Below are 15584 nucleotides of genomic sequence, written 5' to 3'. Positions count from 1 at the left end.
CATGGCTGATGAGAAATGAAGGCTAATGTTTCGCATGTCCATGACTCACTGCGCCATTGCCGGCCCTTTCGTTCCAGCAGCTCCAAGAACAGGCCCCCTGGGACCTCGGAGGGGCCGACTCCGGAGGCCGTGGGCTTATCCGGGGGGCCGGGTACGTGTAACGCGATGCCACGCCATGTCCCAGTTTGATTCCTGTTGAGGGCAGCATTCCGACATGAAATCAGGACATGCTGCGGATCATGCGTGGAGCCATGGCTCACGAGGACGAGTGAAGCTGCATTTGCACCTGGATGCTCATACCCAGGGTTCTAGTTTTGTGATTACCTTGTGGAGATAATGGTCCACATAGACCACGGGATGGATTTTGGTGAAGAGGAAACCCATAAACAGGTGGCCATGTCTAATCTCCTTTCTCTTTAAACTCAAACTTTTGTTTCTCATATTTTATATTTCACTTTCACCTTTCCACCTCCTTTCTCAAAGTCACACTTTGTTTGCTGGACTTTGAGGTGCCATTTGGGCCTAGCAGAGAGCGCAAAGTCCAAACTGACCACTCGGTATGTAAAAGGTTGTGATACCTAAGATTGAACTCACTTCTGAGGATGTCCCGGAACAAAGGTATCTGCTTCACCTCAATTTTGTACACATAGTCGTGTTAGATTGCGATGAAACCAAGGGAATGTCTCCAAATTGTAACACACAATAACATCTTCGGTGTTAACACCTGATGATCAACTTTTGGTTTTAAGGAATAAGTTTCAGGGACCTGAGAGAACTTGAAGTTGACCTTGAACCTGTGACCACTCAGGTGACAATGGGGGTGTCCCAGTGGATGTCACACAAGAATGTAAATGGTTTGGTTAAGTTGGTTGTCACTTCGGTTGAGACAAACATTGCTGAAAGTTGTCTGCCATCTCAGAAAGTTGTCTGCCATCTCAGAAAGTTGTCTGCCATCTCAGAAAGTTGTCTGCCATCTCAGAAAGTTGTCTGCCATCTCAGAAAGTTGTCTACCATCTCAGAAAGTTGTCTACCATCTCATAAAGTTGTCTGCCATCTCAGAAAGTTGTCTGCCATCTCAGAAAGTTGTCTGCCATCTCAGAAAGTTGTCTGCCATCTCAGAAAGTTGTCTGCCATCTCAGAAAGTTGTCTGCCATCTCAGAAAGTTGTCTACCATCTCAGAAAGTTGTCTGCCATCTCAGAAAGTTGTCTGCCATCTCAGAAAGTTGTCTGCCATCTCAGAAAGTTGTCTGCCATCTCAGAAAGTTGTCTGCCATCTCAGAAAGTTGTCTGCCATCTCAGAAAGTTGTCTGCCATCTCAGCCACTCATTCGGTGATCCATCTTGCACCGATGATGCTGCACGTGTACCTGACCAAGGCAACGCAGGCCTCCGCTTCGGCCCGTCTGTCCTGCGGTGCCTGGTTTGTCCGTCGACGTCGATTGCCGACCGGTCCGAGGATCCTTGTGGAATGAAACATGACGGTTCTGGACTAAATGAGTTCAAAATAAATTAAAAGTAGAATTTCCATTTTGAGACGAGTTTACGGAATAGCGCCCTCTCGTGGTTGAGTTTGTCGTTACACCACAATGGTGTTTTTAATTGTTTTTATTGACCATGACTTACCTGATAACCTGAGTACCTGGAAATATTAAACTTTTATCATATGTAAAATATTGCACATACATGTTTCTTTGTGCAAGTCCTCTATGAACTGGCTGTCTTCCTGATGATGACATGAACCTCACCCTTCTCTCCACCAACCCTCCCCAATCACCCCCTCTCTCTCTCATCCTCTCCCTCCCCGCATGTGCAAAACAAACTGATTGTAAAATTTCCAGCTCCTCTTCTCATTGGCTGTCCCCCCAGTGTGCGGCTCTGTGATTGGTCACTGCTGGCAAGCAATCCTCTCGGCGGGAGTATAAAAGAGGTCAATTTGCGTGGTGGCTTCACATCGAGGTCTTGTCACCGGAGTGCAACCAAGGCCATAAACTCCTCTCCAAGGACCTTTCTGAAGACCATCACGGGCAATCCACATGAGGATCTTCGATCGTCTCAACAATTGCATCCTCAATCCACCACTTGCCCATTGAAGCAACTACCAACACCACCTGCCGCCAGGTGAGCTGACACCACCAAGCCCTCCCCAAGTGTGTGAGCAATTCTCTGGTTGGTTGAACCACATATTTCCTTCCCGAGGGATGATGCTGTGATCTTTAGCGGGATTAGTGGACCCATGTACATCTCAGATGATTGTACAAGGGACATCTGGCTTGATGATTCCCAATTGGAAATGACATGTACATGTACAAGCAAGTACCACGTGTTTGAAAACTAATTAATTGATGTTGTATACAATGGAATCACATATTATAACTATTATATTTATATTCCCATGTGCATTGTTTGTTGGATATTTGCAGGATGACCCACAGGTACGCACACCCATCTCTAAGCCGTTTACCTTGGGTTCGAATCCCGACCCAGCTATAAACTGCCATCCTGGTGATATCTCTTGATGTCAAACAGGTATCCCGTCTACCGGCATTAGTTCGTTGACATTAAAGGTCCCACGGTGTGCTTTACCGAGAATAGGCGAGTTATCGCCGGCACCCTGATCAAATTGCTAGTTCCGGCTCCATATAACTGTTTATTCGAGCATCAGGCCTCGCCAGCTGATTCGTTAAAACACTTGGGCCCAATTCTTCCAGCCAGCCCCACAAGAAGGTGGGAAGATTTGTGGCCGGTAAACTAGTAGTTGAAGATTATTTATTTCAATATTATTGTTTTTTATACAAAGTCGAGGCTCGTGGAAGAGCTGTAACACAGAATGGACAGAACATAGGGGAAATGGGGGTGTGGGGGTGAGCAGTGTCTGCATTTTGAGAGTTTCAGCAGTGGAGGTGAGCCGTGTCTGCATTTTGAGAGTTTCTGGAGTGGAGGTGAGCAGTGTCTGCATTTTGAGAGTTTCAGCAGTGGAGGTAAGCCATGTCTGCATTTTGAGAGTTTCTGGAGTGGAGGTGAGCAGTGTCTGCATTTTGAGAGTTTCAGGAGTGGAGGTGAGCAGTGTCTGCATTTTGAGAGTTTTCGGAGCGGAGGTGAGCCTTGTCTGCATTTTGAGAGTTTCAGGAGCGGAGGTGAGCAGTATGTGCATTTTGAGAGTTTCTGGAGTGGAGGTGAGCCGTGTCTGCATTTTGAGAGTTTCTGGAGTGGAGGTGAGCCTTGTCTGCATTTTGAGAGTTTCAGGAGCGGAGGTGAGCAGTGTGTGCATTTTGAGAGTTTCTGGAGTGGAGGTGAGCCGTGTGTGCATTTTGAGAGTTTCTGGAGTGGAGGTGAGCAGTGTCTGCATTTTGAGAGTTTCAGGAGCGGAGGTGAGCAGTGTGTGCATTTTGAGAGTTTCAGGAGCGGAGGTGAGCAGTGTCTGCATTTTGAGAGTTTCTGGAGTGGAGGTGAGCCGTGTCTGCATTTTGAGAGTTTCAGGAGTGGAGGTGAGCCGTGTGTGCATTTTGAGAGTTTCAGGAGTGGAGGTGAGCAGTGTGTGCATTTTGAGAGTTTCTGGAGTGGAGGTGAGCAGTGTCTGCATTTTGAGAGTTTCAGGAGTGGAGGTGAGCAGTGTCTGCATTTTGAGAGTTTCTGGAGTGGAGGTGAGCCGTGTCTGCATTTTGAGAGTTTCAGGAGTGGAGGTGAGCCGTGTGTGCATTTTGAGAGTTTCAGGAGTGGAGGTGAGCAGTGTCTGCATTTTGAGAGTTTCAGGAGCGGAGGTGAGCAGTGTCTGCATTTTGAGAGTTTCTGGAGTGGAGGTGAGCCGTGTCTGCATTTGGAGAGTTTCTGGAGCGGAGGTGAGCCGTGTCTGCATTTGGAGAGTTTCTGGAGCGGAGGTGAGCCGTGTCTGCATTTGGAGAGTTTCAGGAGCGGAGGTGAGCAGTGTCTGCATTTTAAGAGTTTCTGGAGTGGAGGTGAGCCGTGTCTGCATTTGGAGAGTTTCAGGAGCGGAGGTGAGCCGTGTCTGCATTTGGAGAGTTTCAGGAGCGGAGGTGAGCACTGAGCAGTGTCTGCATTTTGAGAGTTTCTGGAGCGGAGGTGAGCCGTGTCTGCATTTGGAGAGTTTCAGGAGCGGAGGTGAGCAGTGTCTGCATTTTGAGAGTTTCAGGAGCGGAGGTGAGCCGTGTCTGCATTTTGAGAGTTTCATGAGCGGAGGTGAGCAGTGTCTGCATGTTGAGGGTTTCACCAGAAGGGGTTGACGGTGGACCGACCATGGACACTTATCAGGGTTGTTTCAGCCTTGCACCATAATGGAAGTTTGTAGTCGGTTATTGTCCCATCATATGTAGAATCGACCAAGCGGCTGAAAAGGTCCTCGATGTGCCTTGAACCTTGTTTTAAAGAACACGCTTTAACATTGATGTAAATAACACCTGGAGGAGACTTGAGATCAAACGACTGACCAAATACACCACTGGAGTATCAGGAGGAATCCAAACAGATAAAGATGGAGTCATCAGGAGGCAATGTTAGCACAGGTAAACACCTATTAATGGATATATATTCATGAATTTAGTGCGTGGATGATGTGATAAAAGAGTGAAATGATGTGAGATGGGGGGTGGGGTGGGTGTTGTGAGAAATTGTCAGATGGTGGTTTGAGGGTGAGGAGGTGAGAGGGTGGTTTGAGGTTGAAGTGGTGAAACATTGTGAGATGGTGGTTTGAGGTTGAGGAAGTGAAACAGTGTGAGATGGTGGTTTAAGGGTGAGGAGGTGAAACATTGTGAGATGGTGGTTTGAAGTTGAGGAGGTGAGAGGGTGGTTTGAGGTTGAGGTGGTAAGATGGTGGTTTTAGGGTGAGGTGGTGGTTTTAGGGTGAGGTGGTGAGATTGTGGTTTGAGGGTGATGTGGTGGTTTTAGGGTGAGGTGGTGAGATTGTGGTTTGAAGGTGATGTCGTGGTTTTAGGGTGAGGTGGTGAGATTGTGGTTTGAGGGTGATGTGCTGGTTTTAGGGTGAGGTGGTGAGATTGTGGTTTGAGGGTGACGTGGTGGTTTTAGGGTGAGGTCGTGAGATTGTGGTTTGAGGGTGATGTGGTGGTTTTAGGGTGAGTAGGTGAGATTGTGGTTTGAGGGTGATGTGGTGGTTTTAGGGTGAGGTGGTGAGATTGTGGTTTGAGGGTGACGTGGTGGTTTTAGGGTGAGGTAGTGAGATTGTGGTTTGAAGGTGATGTGGTGGTTTTAGGGTGAGGTGGTGAGATTGTGGTTTGAGGGTGACGTGGTGGTTTTAGGGTGAGTAGGTGAGATTGTGGTTTGAAGGTGATGTGGTGGTTTTAGGGTGAGGTCGTGAGATTGTGGTTTGAGGGTGATATGGTGGTTTTAGGGTGAGGTGGTGAGATTGTGGTTTGAGGGTGTCGTGGTGGTTTTAGGGTGAGGTGGTGAGATTGTGGTTTGAGGGTGATGTGGTGGTTTTAGGGTGAGTAGGTGAGATTGTGGTTTGAGGGTGATGTGGTGGTTTTAGGGTGAGGTGGTGAGATTGTGGTTTGAGGGTGACGTGGTGGTTTTAGGGTGAGGTGGTGAGATTGTGGTTTGAGGGTGATGTGGTGGTTTTAGGGTGAGGTGGTGAGATTGTGGTTTGAGGGTGACGTGGTGGTTTTAGGGTGAGGTGGTGAGATTGTGGTTTGAAGGTGAGGTGGTGGTTTTAGGGTGAGGTGGTGAGATTGTGGTCTGAGGGTGACGTGGTGGTTTTAGGGTGAGGTGGTGAGATTGTGGTTTGAGGGTGACGTGGTGGTTTTAGGGTGAGGTGGTGAGATTGTGGTTTGAGGGTGATGTGGTGGTTTTAGGGTGAGGTGGTGAGATTGTGGTTTGAGGGTGACGTGGTGGTTTTAGGGTGAGGTGGTGAGATTGTGGTTTGAGGATGATGTGGTGGTTTTAGGGTGAGGTGGTGAGATTGTGGTTTGAGGGTGACGTGGTGGTTTTAGGGTGAGGTGGTGAGATTGTGGTTTGAAGGTGAGATGGTATTTGAAGGAGATGTGATGATGTGATTTAAGTATGATGACGTGTGAGTGAAAACTTGAAAGATGTGTGAAGGTACAAGGTAGGAATGATGTAAAGGTGAAGGGTGTGTGCGCGGGAATATAATCCATGCTTTAAAATCTTTCCTTATAAGAACAATTTGTTTGGCGACACGTCACATGACAGCAGGGACAATATTCGAGTCCGATATCCATTGCTCCGGATCGACTTCAAACTCCAATTGCAGCTAAAATAATCCATCGCTCCAGATCGGGTCCAATGTCCAAGCCCAGACAGAGCTGATGGACAATCCATCGCTCCAGATCGGGTCCAATGTCCAAGCCCAGACAGAGCTGATGGACAATCCATCGCTCCAGATCGGGTCCAATGTCCAAGCCCAGACAGAGCTGATGGACAATCCATCGCTCCAGATCGGGTCCAATGTCCAAGCCCAGATACAGCCCATGGACAATCCATCGCTCCAGATCGAGTCCAATGTCCAAGCCCAGACAGAGCTGATGGACAATCCATTGCTCTCGATCGGGTCCAATGTCCAAGCCCAGATACAGCTCATGGACAATTCATCGCTCCAGATCGAGTCCAATGTCCAAGCCCAGACAGAGTTCATGGACAATCCATCGCTCCAGATCGGGTCCAATGTCCAAGCCCAGATACAGCTCATGGACAATCCATCGCTCCAGATCGAGTCCAATGTCCAAGCCCAGACAGAGCTGATGAACAATCCATCGCTCTCGATCGGGTCCAATGTCCAAGCCCAGATACAGCTCATGGACAATCCATCGCTCCAGATCGAGTCCAATGTCCAAGCCCAGACAGAGCTCATGGACAATCCATCGCTCCAGGCCTATCCAAGCTCCTCCTCCCCCTATTCCCTCCACACCCATTGTTTGTCCAAGTCTCCCTCCATTTTGTCCTTCAACTCTGCTGTTGGTGTTTCCCTCCCTCTGCATTGCTTCTTTTTGTTCGGTTGTATCCCGATCCATTCAGTGTTCTATCCATTCCATGAGTCTTGATTTTTTTTTTTTTTTTTTTTAATACGGAATCGAGGCTCATGAAAGAGCGAACATTTATTTCACAAACAAATCAACCAGACAAACAAAATATATAAAAAGAGGGAGCGGAAGACAAGATGGGGAGAGAAGGGGAAGCACACAAACACAACATTTGAGAGCAGGGACATCGGGAGATGTTTTGGAGGGAGAGGGCTTGGGGGGCGGAGGCGTGGGAAGGGAGGGGGGGGGGTGGGAGAAATATAAAACACAAGGACACCAAGGACTTCCAGGACAGAAGTCGGTATTTCAAAAAAGTGGATTTGGGGTGAAATTAGCGGGGGTAGAAAAGATGAAGGTTTTGGATGGGGGAAGATAAGAGATGGTGGTGAACAGCTGTTTTAAAGACCTGGAGGGAGGAGTGGGATTGAAGAGAGTGAGGGAGTTTGTTCCAGAGGCGGGAGAAAAGAGGAATGAAGGAGTGAAGGTGAGCAGAAAGTCTTGATTTTGGCAGTTTAACCATATGGTTGCAGGCAGATCTTGTGCGACCTGTAGGAATATTTGTGGGACAGAGCCCAGAGAGAGCTGGGGGACCAAGGCCGGAGAGGAGTCGGTAGAAGACGGAAAGACCACCAACCTGCCTGCGGTGAGTGAGTGAGAGGCCCTTGGAGTTAGCTTCATCGCGGGAGATTCCAATGATTCTGAAAGCTTTGGTTTCCACAGCGTGAAGACGAGCTAGGTGTGAGGCAGGAGCCCCAGCCCAGAGGGGGGAACAGTATTCCATTGAGCTGTGCATGAAAGCCTTGTATGTGGTGAGGAGCTCAGGTGTGCCAAGGAAGGACTTCGCACGACGGAGGATGCCCAGTCGGCGACTCGCTTTGGAGGCCAGCTTGGAAATGTGGTTTTCCCAGGAAAGATCACGGCAGATGGTGAGACCCAAAAGCTCGACAGAACTTCTTGGAGACGATTGTTCAGATTGTGGATGGGAGGGTTGTCCAGTCGGTGTTTTCGGAGAGACATAGTGAGAGTGTGAGATTTGTCAGGATCTGACAAATTTTGAGGAGATTTGCGGCCGATTCTCGATGTAATAAAGAAACACAGCACGCGGACATTGATGGCCATTTCTGCCCATGGTTTTTACAACACGCCGGTCCAGTTTCATGTTTAAAAACCTTGTGTGTGTGAGGATCGTGGTGGAGGGTCAGAGCACACCACAAACACCACTTGTTATGTCGAATATACTCTCATACTTTAGGAAACACTGCGGCATTCTCACACTTACAAATCCACGTTTGCGAGTGAGAGCAGCAATAATGTTGTGGTTTAAAATGGCGACTGAATCTTTCTTTGAGGAAAAACAATTTTAGTGTAAAACATCATTGTTTACAAAACGTATTTCTTCAACAATGCAATTATCGAGGCTCATAAAAGGGCAGAACAACAGGTGGTATTGGATCAACAAATAGTGTGGGAGAACAACAAACGAATGGGTGGCTGGGGCAATAGGGTATCAGTGGGTATACCTGAATGGTAGTAGGGTGGGGGAATAGGGTATCAGTGGGTATACCTGAATGGTGGTAGGGTGGGGCAATAGGGTATCAGTGGGTATACCTGAATGGTAGTAGAGTGGGGGAATCGGGTATCAGTGGGTGTAGCTGAATGGTGGTAGCGTGGGGGAATCGGGTATCAGTGGGTGTAGCTGAATGGTGGTAGCGTGGGGGAATCGGGTATCAGTGGGTGCAGCTGAATGGTAGTCGAGTGGGAGAATCGGGTATCAGTGGGTGCAGCTGAATGGTGGTAGAGTGTGGGAATAGGGTATCAGTGGATGGAGCTGAATGGTAGTAGAGTGGGGGAATCGGGTATCAGTGGGTGTAGCTGAATGGTGGTAGCGTGGGGGAATCGGGTATCAGTGGGTGCAGCTGAATGGTAGTCGAGTGGGAGAATCGGGTATCAGTGGGTGCAGCTGAATGGTGGTAGAGTGTGGGAATAGGGTATCAGTGGATGGAGCTGAATGGTAGTAGAGTGGGGGAATCGGGTATCAGTGGGTGTAGCTGAATGGTGGTAGGGTGGGGGAATAGGGTATCAGTGGGTGCAGCTGAATGGTAGTAGAGTGGGGGAATCGGGTATCAGTGGGTGCAGCTGAATGGTGGTAGAGTGTGGGAATAGGGTATCAGTGGGTGCAGCTGAATGGTAGTAGAGTGGGGGAATCGGGTATCAGTGGGTGTAGCTGAATGGTGGTAGGGTGGGGGAATAGGGTATCAGTGGGTGCAGCTGAATGGTGGTAGGGTGGGGGAATAGGGTATCAGTGGGTGCAGCTGAATGGTAGTAGAGTGGGGGAATCGGGTATCAGTGGGTGTAGCTGAATGGTGGTAGGGTGGGGGAATAGGGTATCAGTGGGTGTAGCTGAATGGTGGTAGCGTGGGGGAATCGGGTATCAGTGGGTGTAGCTGAATGGTGGTAGCGTGGGGGAATCGGGTATCAGTGGGTGCAGCTGAATGGTAGTCGAGTGGGAGAATCGGGTATCAGTGGGTGCAGCTGAATGGTGGTAGAGTGGGGGAATAGGGTATCAGTGGGTGGAGCTGAATGGTAGTCGAGTGGGGCAATAGGGTATCAGTGGGTGTAGTGACACTCAGTAGTGGAATTGGGAGAGACCATGAGGTGATGGTGAGCAGCAGACTTGAAATCCTGGAGGGAAGAGCTCAAGACAACAGACTCACAAACCCTGTAGGTCAATAAAGAGGGGTTTGAAAGGATGGAGGTAAGTGGAGTATTGGGGAGGATAACGTGTGACCTGGAGTGGCAGGTGTGGGGTGAAATGAGGTGTGCAGCAAGAGCAAGACTACAATAGAGCAGGTACCGGTAATGGCAGTTAAAGTTGTTGTGATTAAATTATACAGACGTGACTACTTTTTATCCTCACTTGTGAATGGATGCAGTAGTGTTGTCATGTGTCTCTCCTGGTCTCCAGAAACGCATGATCAATGGAGGTGTTGGACCCTTTCTGCATGGCCACGCATCTCGAGGAGCAGACCCTTACCTCGGCTCCTCTTCCCACTCACGAATTCTTCGAAAACTTCGATGCCAGATTCGTCATGATGGGGGCGGCCGCGGCCGCAGTTGTTGCGCGAGTTGGAGATCTCGAACACAACGAGCATGAGGATGACGATGAGGACGATGAAGAGGAAGAGGATTCCCAGGATGACCACGTGCTCGCTCCTCCCAGTCACCATACCCCTGGTGCAGGAGGTCGTTGTCTGGCGTGGGCTTGTAAGGCCTGTAAGCGTAAGGCGAGCTCGGCGGAGAGGCGAAGGGCAGCCACTCTGAGGGAAAGGAGGCGGTTGAGGAGGGTGAACGAAGCTTTTGAGGCGCTCAAGAGGTGCTGCTCCGGAAACCCTCACCAGAGGCTGGCAAAGGTGTGACTGGGGGATTGAGATCATTGAATTGAGATGAGGTGGGAGGAAACCCCATCAATGGGAGGAGAGAGGAAACAAAATGGGGGAACAGTGGAAGGTTGATGAGGTAGGAGGAAAGCCCATCAATGGGAGGCGAGCGGAAATAAAATGGGGAAACAGTGGAAGGTTGATGAGGTAGGAGGGAAGCTCATCAATGGGAGGAGAGAGGAAAGAAAATGGGGGAACAGTGGAAGGTTGATGAGGTAGGAGGAAAGCCCATCAATGGGAGGAGAGAGGAAAGAAAATGGGGGAATAGTGGAAGGTTGATGAGGTGGGAGGAAAGCCCATCAATGGGAGGAGAGAGGAAACAAAAAGGGAGAACAGTGGAAGGTTGATGAGGTAGGAGGAAAGCCCATCAATGGGAGGAGAGAGGAAACAAAAAGGGAGAACAATGGAGGGTTGATGAGGTGGGAGGAAACCCCATCAATGGGAGGAGAGAGGAAACAAAATGGGGGAACAGTGGAAGGTTGATGAGGAGGAGGGAACCCCATCAATGGGAGGAGAGAGGAAACAAAATGGGGGAACAGTGGAAGGTTGATGAGGTAGGAGGAAACCCCATCAATGGGAGGAGAGAGGAAACAAAATGGGAGAACAATGGAAGGTTGATGAGGTAGGAGGAAAGCCCATCAATGGGAGGAGAGAGGAAACAAAATGGGGGAACAGTGGAAGGTTGATGAGGTGGGAGGAAAGCCCATCAATGGGAGGAGAGAGGAAACAAAAAGGGAGAACAATGGAAGGTTGATGAGGTGGGAGGAAACCCCATCAATGGGAGGAGAGAGGAAACAAAAAGGGAGAACAGTGGAAGGTTGATGAGGTAGGAGGAAAGCCCATCAATGGGAGGAGAGAGGAAACAAAAAGGGAGAACAATGGAAGGTTGATGAGGTGGGAGGAAACCCCATCAATGGGAGGAGAGAGGAAACAAAAAGGGAGAACAGTGGAAGGTTGATGAGGTGGGAGGAAACCCCATCAATGGGAGGAGAGAGGAAACAAAAAGGGAGAACAGTGGAAGGTTGATGAGGTAGGAGGAAAGCCCACCAATGGGAGGAGAGAGGAAACAAAAAGGGAGAACAGTGGAAGGTTGATGAGGTAGGAGGAAAGCCCATCAATGGGAGGAGAGAGGAAACAAAATGGGGGAACAGTGGAAGGTTGATGAGGAGGAGGGAACCCCATCAATGGGAGGAGAGAGGAAACAAAATGGGGGAACAGTGGAAGGTTGATGAGGTAGGAGGAAACCCCATCAATGGGAGGAGAGAGGAAACAAAATGGGAGAACAGTGGAAGGTTGATGAGGTAGGAGGAAAGCCCATCAATGGGAGGAGAGAGGAAACAAAATGGGGGAACAGTGGAAGGTTGATGAGGTGGGAGGAAAGCCCATCAATGGGAGGAGAGAGGAAACAAAAAGGGAGAACAATGGAGGGTTGATGAGGTGGGAGGAAACCCCATCAATGGGAGGAGAGAGGAAACAAAATGGGGGAACAGTGGAAGGTTGATGAGGAGGAGGGAACCCCATCAATGGGAGGAGAGAGGAAACAAAATGGGGGAACAGTGGAAGGTTGATGAGGTAGGAGGAAACCCCATCAATGGGAGGAGAGAGGAAACAAAATGGGAGAACAGTGGAAGGTTGATGAGGTAGGAGGAAAGCCCATCAATGGGAGGAGAGAGGAAACAAAATGGGGGAACAGTGGAAGGTTGATGAGGTGGGAGGAAAGCCCATCAATGGGAGGAGAGAGGAAACAAAAAGGGAGAACAATGGAAGGTTGATGAGGTGGGAGGAAACCCCATCAATGGGAGGAGAGAGGAAACAAAAAGGGAGAACAGTGGAAGGTTGATGAGGTAGGAGGAAAGCCCATCAATGGGAGGAGAGAGGAAACAAAAAGGGAGAACAATGGAAGGTTGATGAGGTGGGAGGAAACCCCATCAATGGGAGGAGAGAGGAAACAAAAAGGGAGAACAGTGGAAGGTTGATGAGGTGGGAGGAAACCCCATCAATGGGAGGAGAGAGGAAACAAAAAGGGAGAACAGTGGAAGGTTGATGAGGTAGGAGGAAAGCCCATCAATGGGAGGAGAGAGGAAACAAAAAGGGAGAACAGTGGAAGGTTGATGAGGTAGGAGGAAAGCCCATCAATGGGAGGAGAGAGGAAACAAAAAGGGAGAACAATGGAAGGTTGATGAGGTGGGAGGAAACCCCATCAATGGGAGGAGAGAGGAAACAAAAAGGGAGAACAGTGGAAGGTTGATGAGGTAGGAGGAAAGCCCATCAATGGGAGGAGAGAGGAAACAAAAAGGGAGAACAGTGGAAGGTTGATGAGGTAGGAGGAAAGCCCATCAATGGGAGGAGAGAGGAAACAAAAAGGGAGAACAGTGGAAGGTTGATGAGGTGGGAGGAAACCCCATCAATGGGAGGAGAGAGGAAACAAAAAGGGAGAACAGTGGAAGGTTGATGAGGTAGGAGGAAAGCCCATCAATGGGAGGAGAGAGGAAACAAAAAGGGAGAACAGTGGAAGGTTGATGAGGTGGGAGGAAACCCCATCAATGGGAGGAGAGAGGAAACAAAAAGGGAGAACAATGGAAGGTTGATGAGGTGGGAGGAAACCCCATCAATGGGAGGAGAGAGGAAACAAAAAGGGAGAACAATGGAAGGTTGATGAGGTGGGAGGAAACCCCATCAATGGGAGGAGAGAGGAAACAAAAAGGGAGAACAGTGGAAGGTTGATGAGGTGGGAGGAAACCCCATCAATGGGAGGAGAGAGGTAACAAAAAGGGAGAACAGTGGAAGGTTGATGAGGTGGGAGGAAACCCCATCAATGGGAGGAGAGAGGAAACAAAAAGGGAGAACAGTGGAAGGTTGATGAGGTAGGAGGAAAGCCCATCAATGGGAGGAGAGAGGAAACAAAATGGGGGAACAGTGGAAGGTTGATGAGGTGGGAGGAAAGCCCATCAATGGGAGGAGAGAGGAAACAAAAAGGGAGAACAATGGAGGATTGATGAGGTGGGAGGAAACCCCATCAATGGGAGGAGAGAGGAAACAAAATGGGGGAACAGTGGAAGGTTGATGAGGAGGAGGGAACCCCATCAATGGGAGGAGAGAGGAAACAAAATGGGGGAACAGTGGAAGGTTGATGAGGTAGGAGGAAACCCCATCAATGGGAGGAGAGAGGAAACAAAATGGGAGAACAGTGGAAGGTTGATGAGGTAGGAGGAAAGCCCATCAATGGGAGGAGAGAGGAAACAAAATGGGGGAACAGTGGAAGGTTGATGAGGTGGGAGGAAAGCCCATCAATGGGAGGAGAGAGGAAACAAAAAGGGAGAACAATGGAAGGTTGATGAGGTGGGAGGAAACCCCATCAATGGGAGGAGAGAGGAAACAAAAAGGGAGAACAGTGGAAGGTTGATGAGGTAGGAGGAAAGCCCATCAATGGGAGGAGAGAGGAAACAAAAAGGGAGAACAATGGAAGGTTGATGAGGTGGGAGGAAACCCCATCAATGGGAGGAGAGAGGAAACAAAAAGGGAGAACAGTGGAAGGTTGATGAGGTGGGAGGAAACCCCATCAATGGGAGGAGAGAGGAAACAAAAAGGGAGAACAGTGGAAGGTTGATGAGGTAGGAGGAAAGCCCATCAATGGGAGGAGAGAGGAAACAAAAAGGGAGAACAGTGGAAGGTTGATGAGGTAGGAGGAAAGCCCATCAATGGGAGGAGAGAGGAAACAAAAAGGGAGAACAATGGAAGGTTGATGAGGTGGGAGGAAACCCCATCAATGGGAGGAGAGAGGAAACAAAAAGGGAGAACAGTGGAAGGTTGATGAGGTAGGAGGAAAGCCCATCAATGGGAGGAGAGAGGAAACAAAAAGGGAGAACAGTGGAAGGTTGATGAGGTGGGAGGAAACCCCATCAATGGGAGGAGAGAGGAAACAAAAAGGGAGAACAGTGGAAGGTTGATGAGGTAGGAGGAAAGCCCATCAATGGGAGGAGAGAGGAAACAAAAAGGGAGAACAGTGGAAGGTTGATGAGGTGGGAGGAAACCCCATCAATGGGAGGAGAGAGGAAACAAAAAGGGAGAACAATGGAAGGTTGATGAGGTGGGAGGAAACCCCATCAATGGGAGGAGAGAGGAAACAAAAAGGGAGAACAGTGGAAGGTTGATGAGGTGGGAGGAAACCCCATCAATGGGAGGAGAGAGGAAACAAAAAGGGAGAACAATGGAAGGTTGATGAGGTGGGAGGAAACCCCATCAATGGGAGGAGAGAGGAAACAAAAAGGGAGAACAGTGGAAGGTTGATGAGGTGGGAGGAAACCCCATCAATGGGAGGAGAGAGGAAACAAAAAGGGAGAACAGTGGAAGGTTGATGAGGTGGGAGGAAAGCCCATCAATGGGAGGAGAGAGGAAACAAAAAGGGAGAACAGTGGAAGGTTGATGAGGTGGGAGGAAACCCCATCAATGGGAGGAGAGAGGAAACAAAAAGGGAGAACAATGGAAGGTTGATGAGGTGGGAGGAAACCCCATCAATGGGAGGAGAGAGGAAACAAAAAGGGAGAACAGTGGAAGGTTGATGAGGTGGGAGGAAACCCCATCAATGGGAGGAGAGAGGAAACAAAAAGGGAGAACAGTGGAAGGTTGATGAGGTAGGAGGAAAGCCCATCAATGGGAGGAGAGAGGAAACAAAAAGGGAGAACAGTGGAAGGTTGATGAGGTGGGAGGAAACCCCATCAATGGGAGGAGAGAGGAAACAAAAAGGGAGAACAGTGGAAGGTTGATGAGGTGGGAGGAAACCCCATCAATGGGAGGAGAGAGGAAACAAAAAGGGAGAACAGTGGAAGGTTGATGAGGTGGGAGGAAACCCCATCAATGGGAGGAGAGAGGAAACAAAAAGGGAGAACAGTGGAAGGTTGATGAGGTAGGAGGAAAGCCCATCAATGGGAGGAGAGAGGAAACAAAAAGGGAGAACAGTGGAAGGTTGATGAGGTGGGAGGAAAGCCCATCAATGGGAGGAGAGAGGAAACAAAAAGGGAGAACAGTGGAAGGTTGATGAGGTGGGAGGAAAGCCCATCAATGGGAGGAGAGAGGAAACAAAATGGGGGAACAGTGGAAGGTTGATGAGGTGGGAGGAAAGCCCATCAATGGGAGGAGAGAGGAAA

General features: G+C 49.3%; 1 protein-coding gene across 1 annotated transcript in view; it reads left to right on the top strand.

The window, feature by feature from the left end:
• Positions 1-1938: 1938 nt before the first annotated feature.
• LOC137428008 (myoblast determination protein 1 homolog) overlaps positions 1939-15584 on the top strand; it is a 34524-nt gene continuing 20878 nt past the window's right edge. Inside the window, exons 1-2 of the mRNA XM_068117901.2 lie at positions 1939-2117; positions 9969-10413. Of these exons, the coding sequence (XP_067974002.2) occupies positions 9982-10413 (432 nt within the window). The 5' untranslated portion in view covers positions 1939-2117; positions 9969-9981. The remainder of the gene's footprint in view (positions 2118-9968; positions 10414-15584) is intronic.

The sequence above is a fragment of the Myxine glutinosa genome, chromosome 5 (genome assembly GCF_964187855.1).
Source record: "Myxine glutinosa chromosome 5, kmMyxGlut1.1, whole genome shotgun sequence".
NCBI classification, from domain to species: Eukaryota; Metazoa; Chordata; class Myxini; order Myxiniformes; family Myxinidae; genus Myxine; species Myxine glutinosa.
Note: the sequence above shows the minus strand (reverse complement) of the source record. Positions and strands in the feature narration are given on the sequence as shown.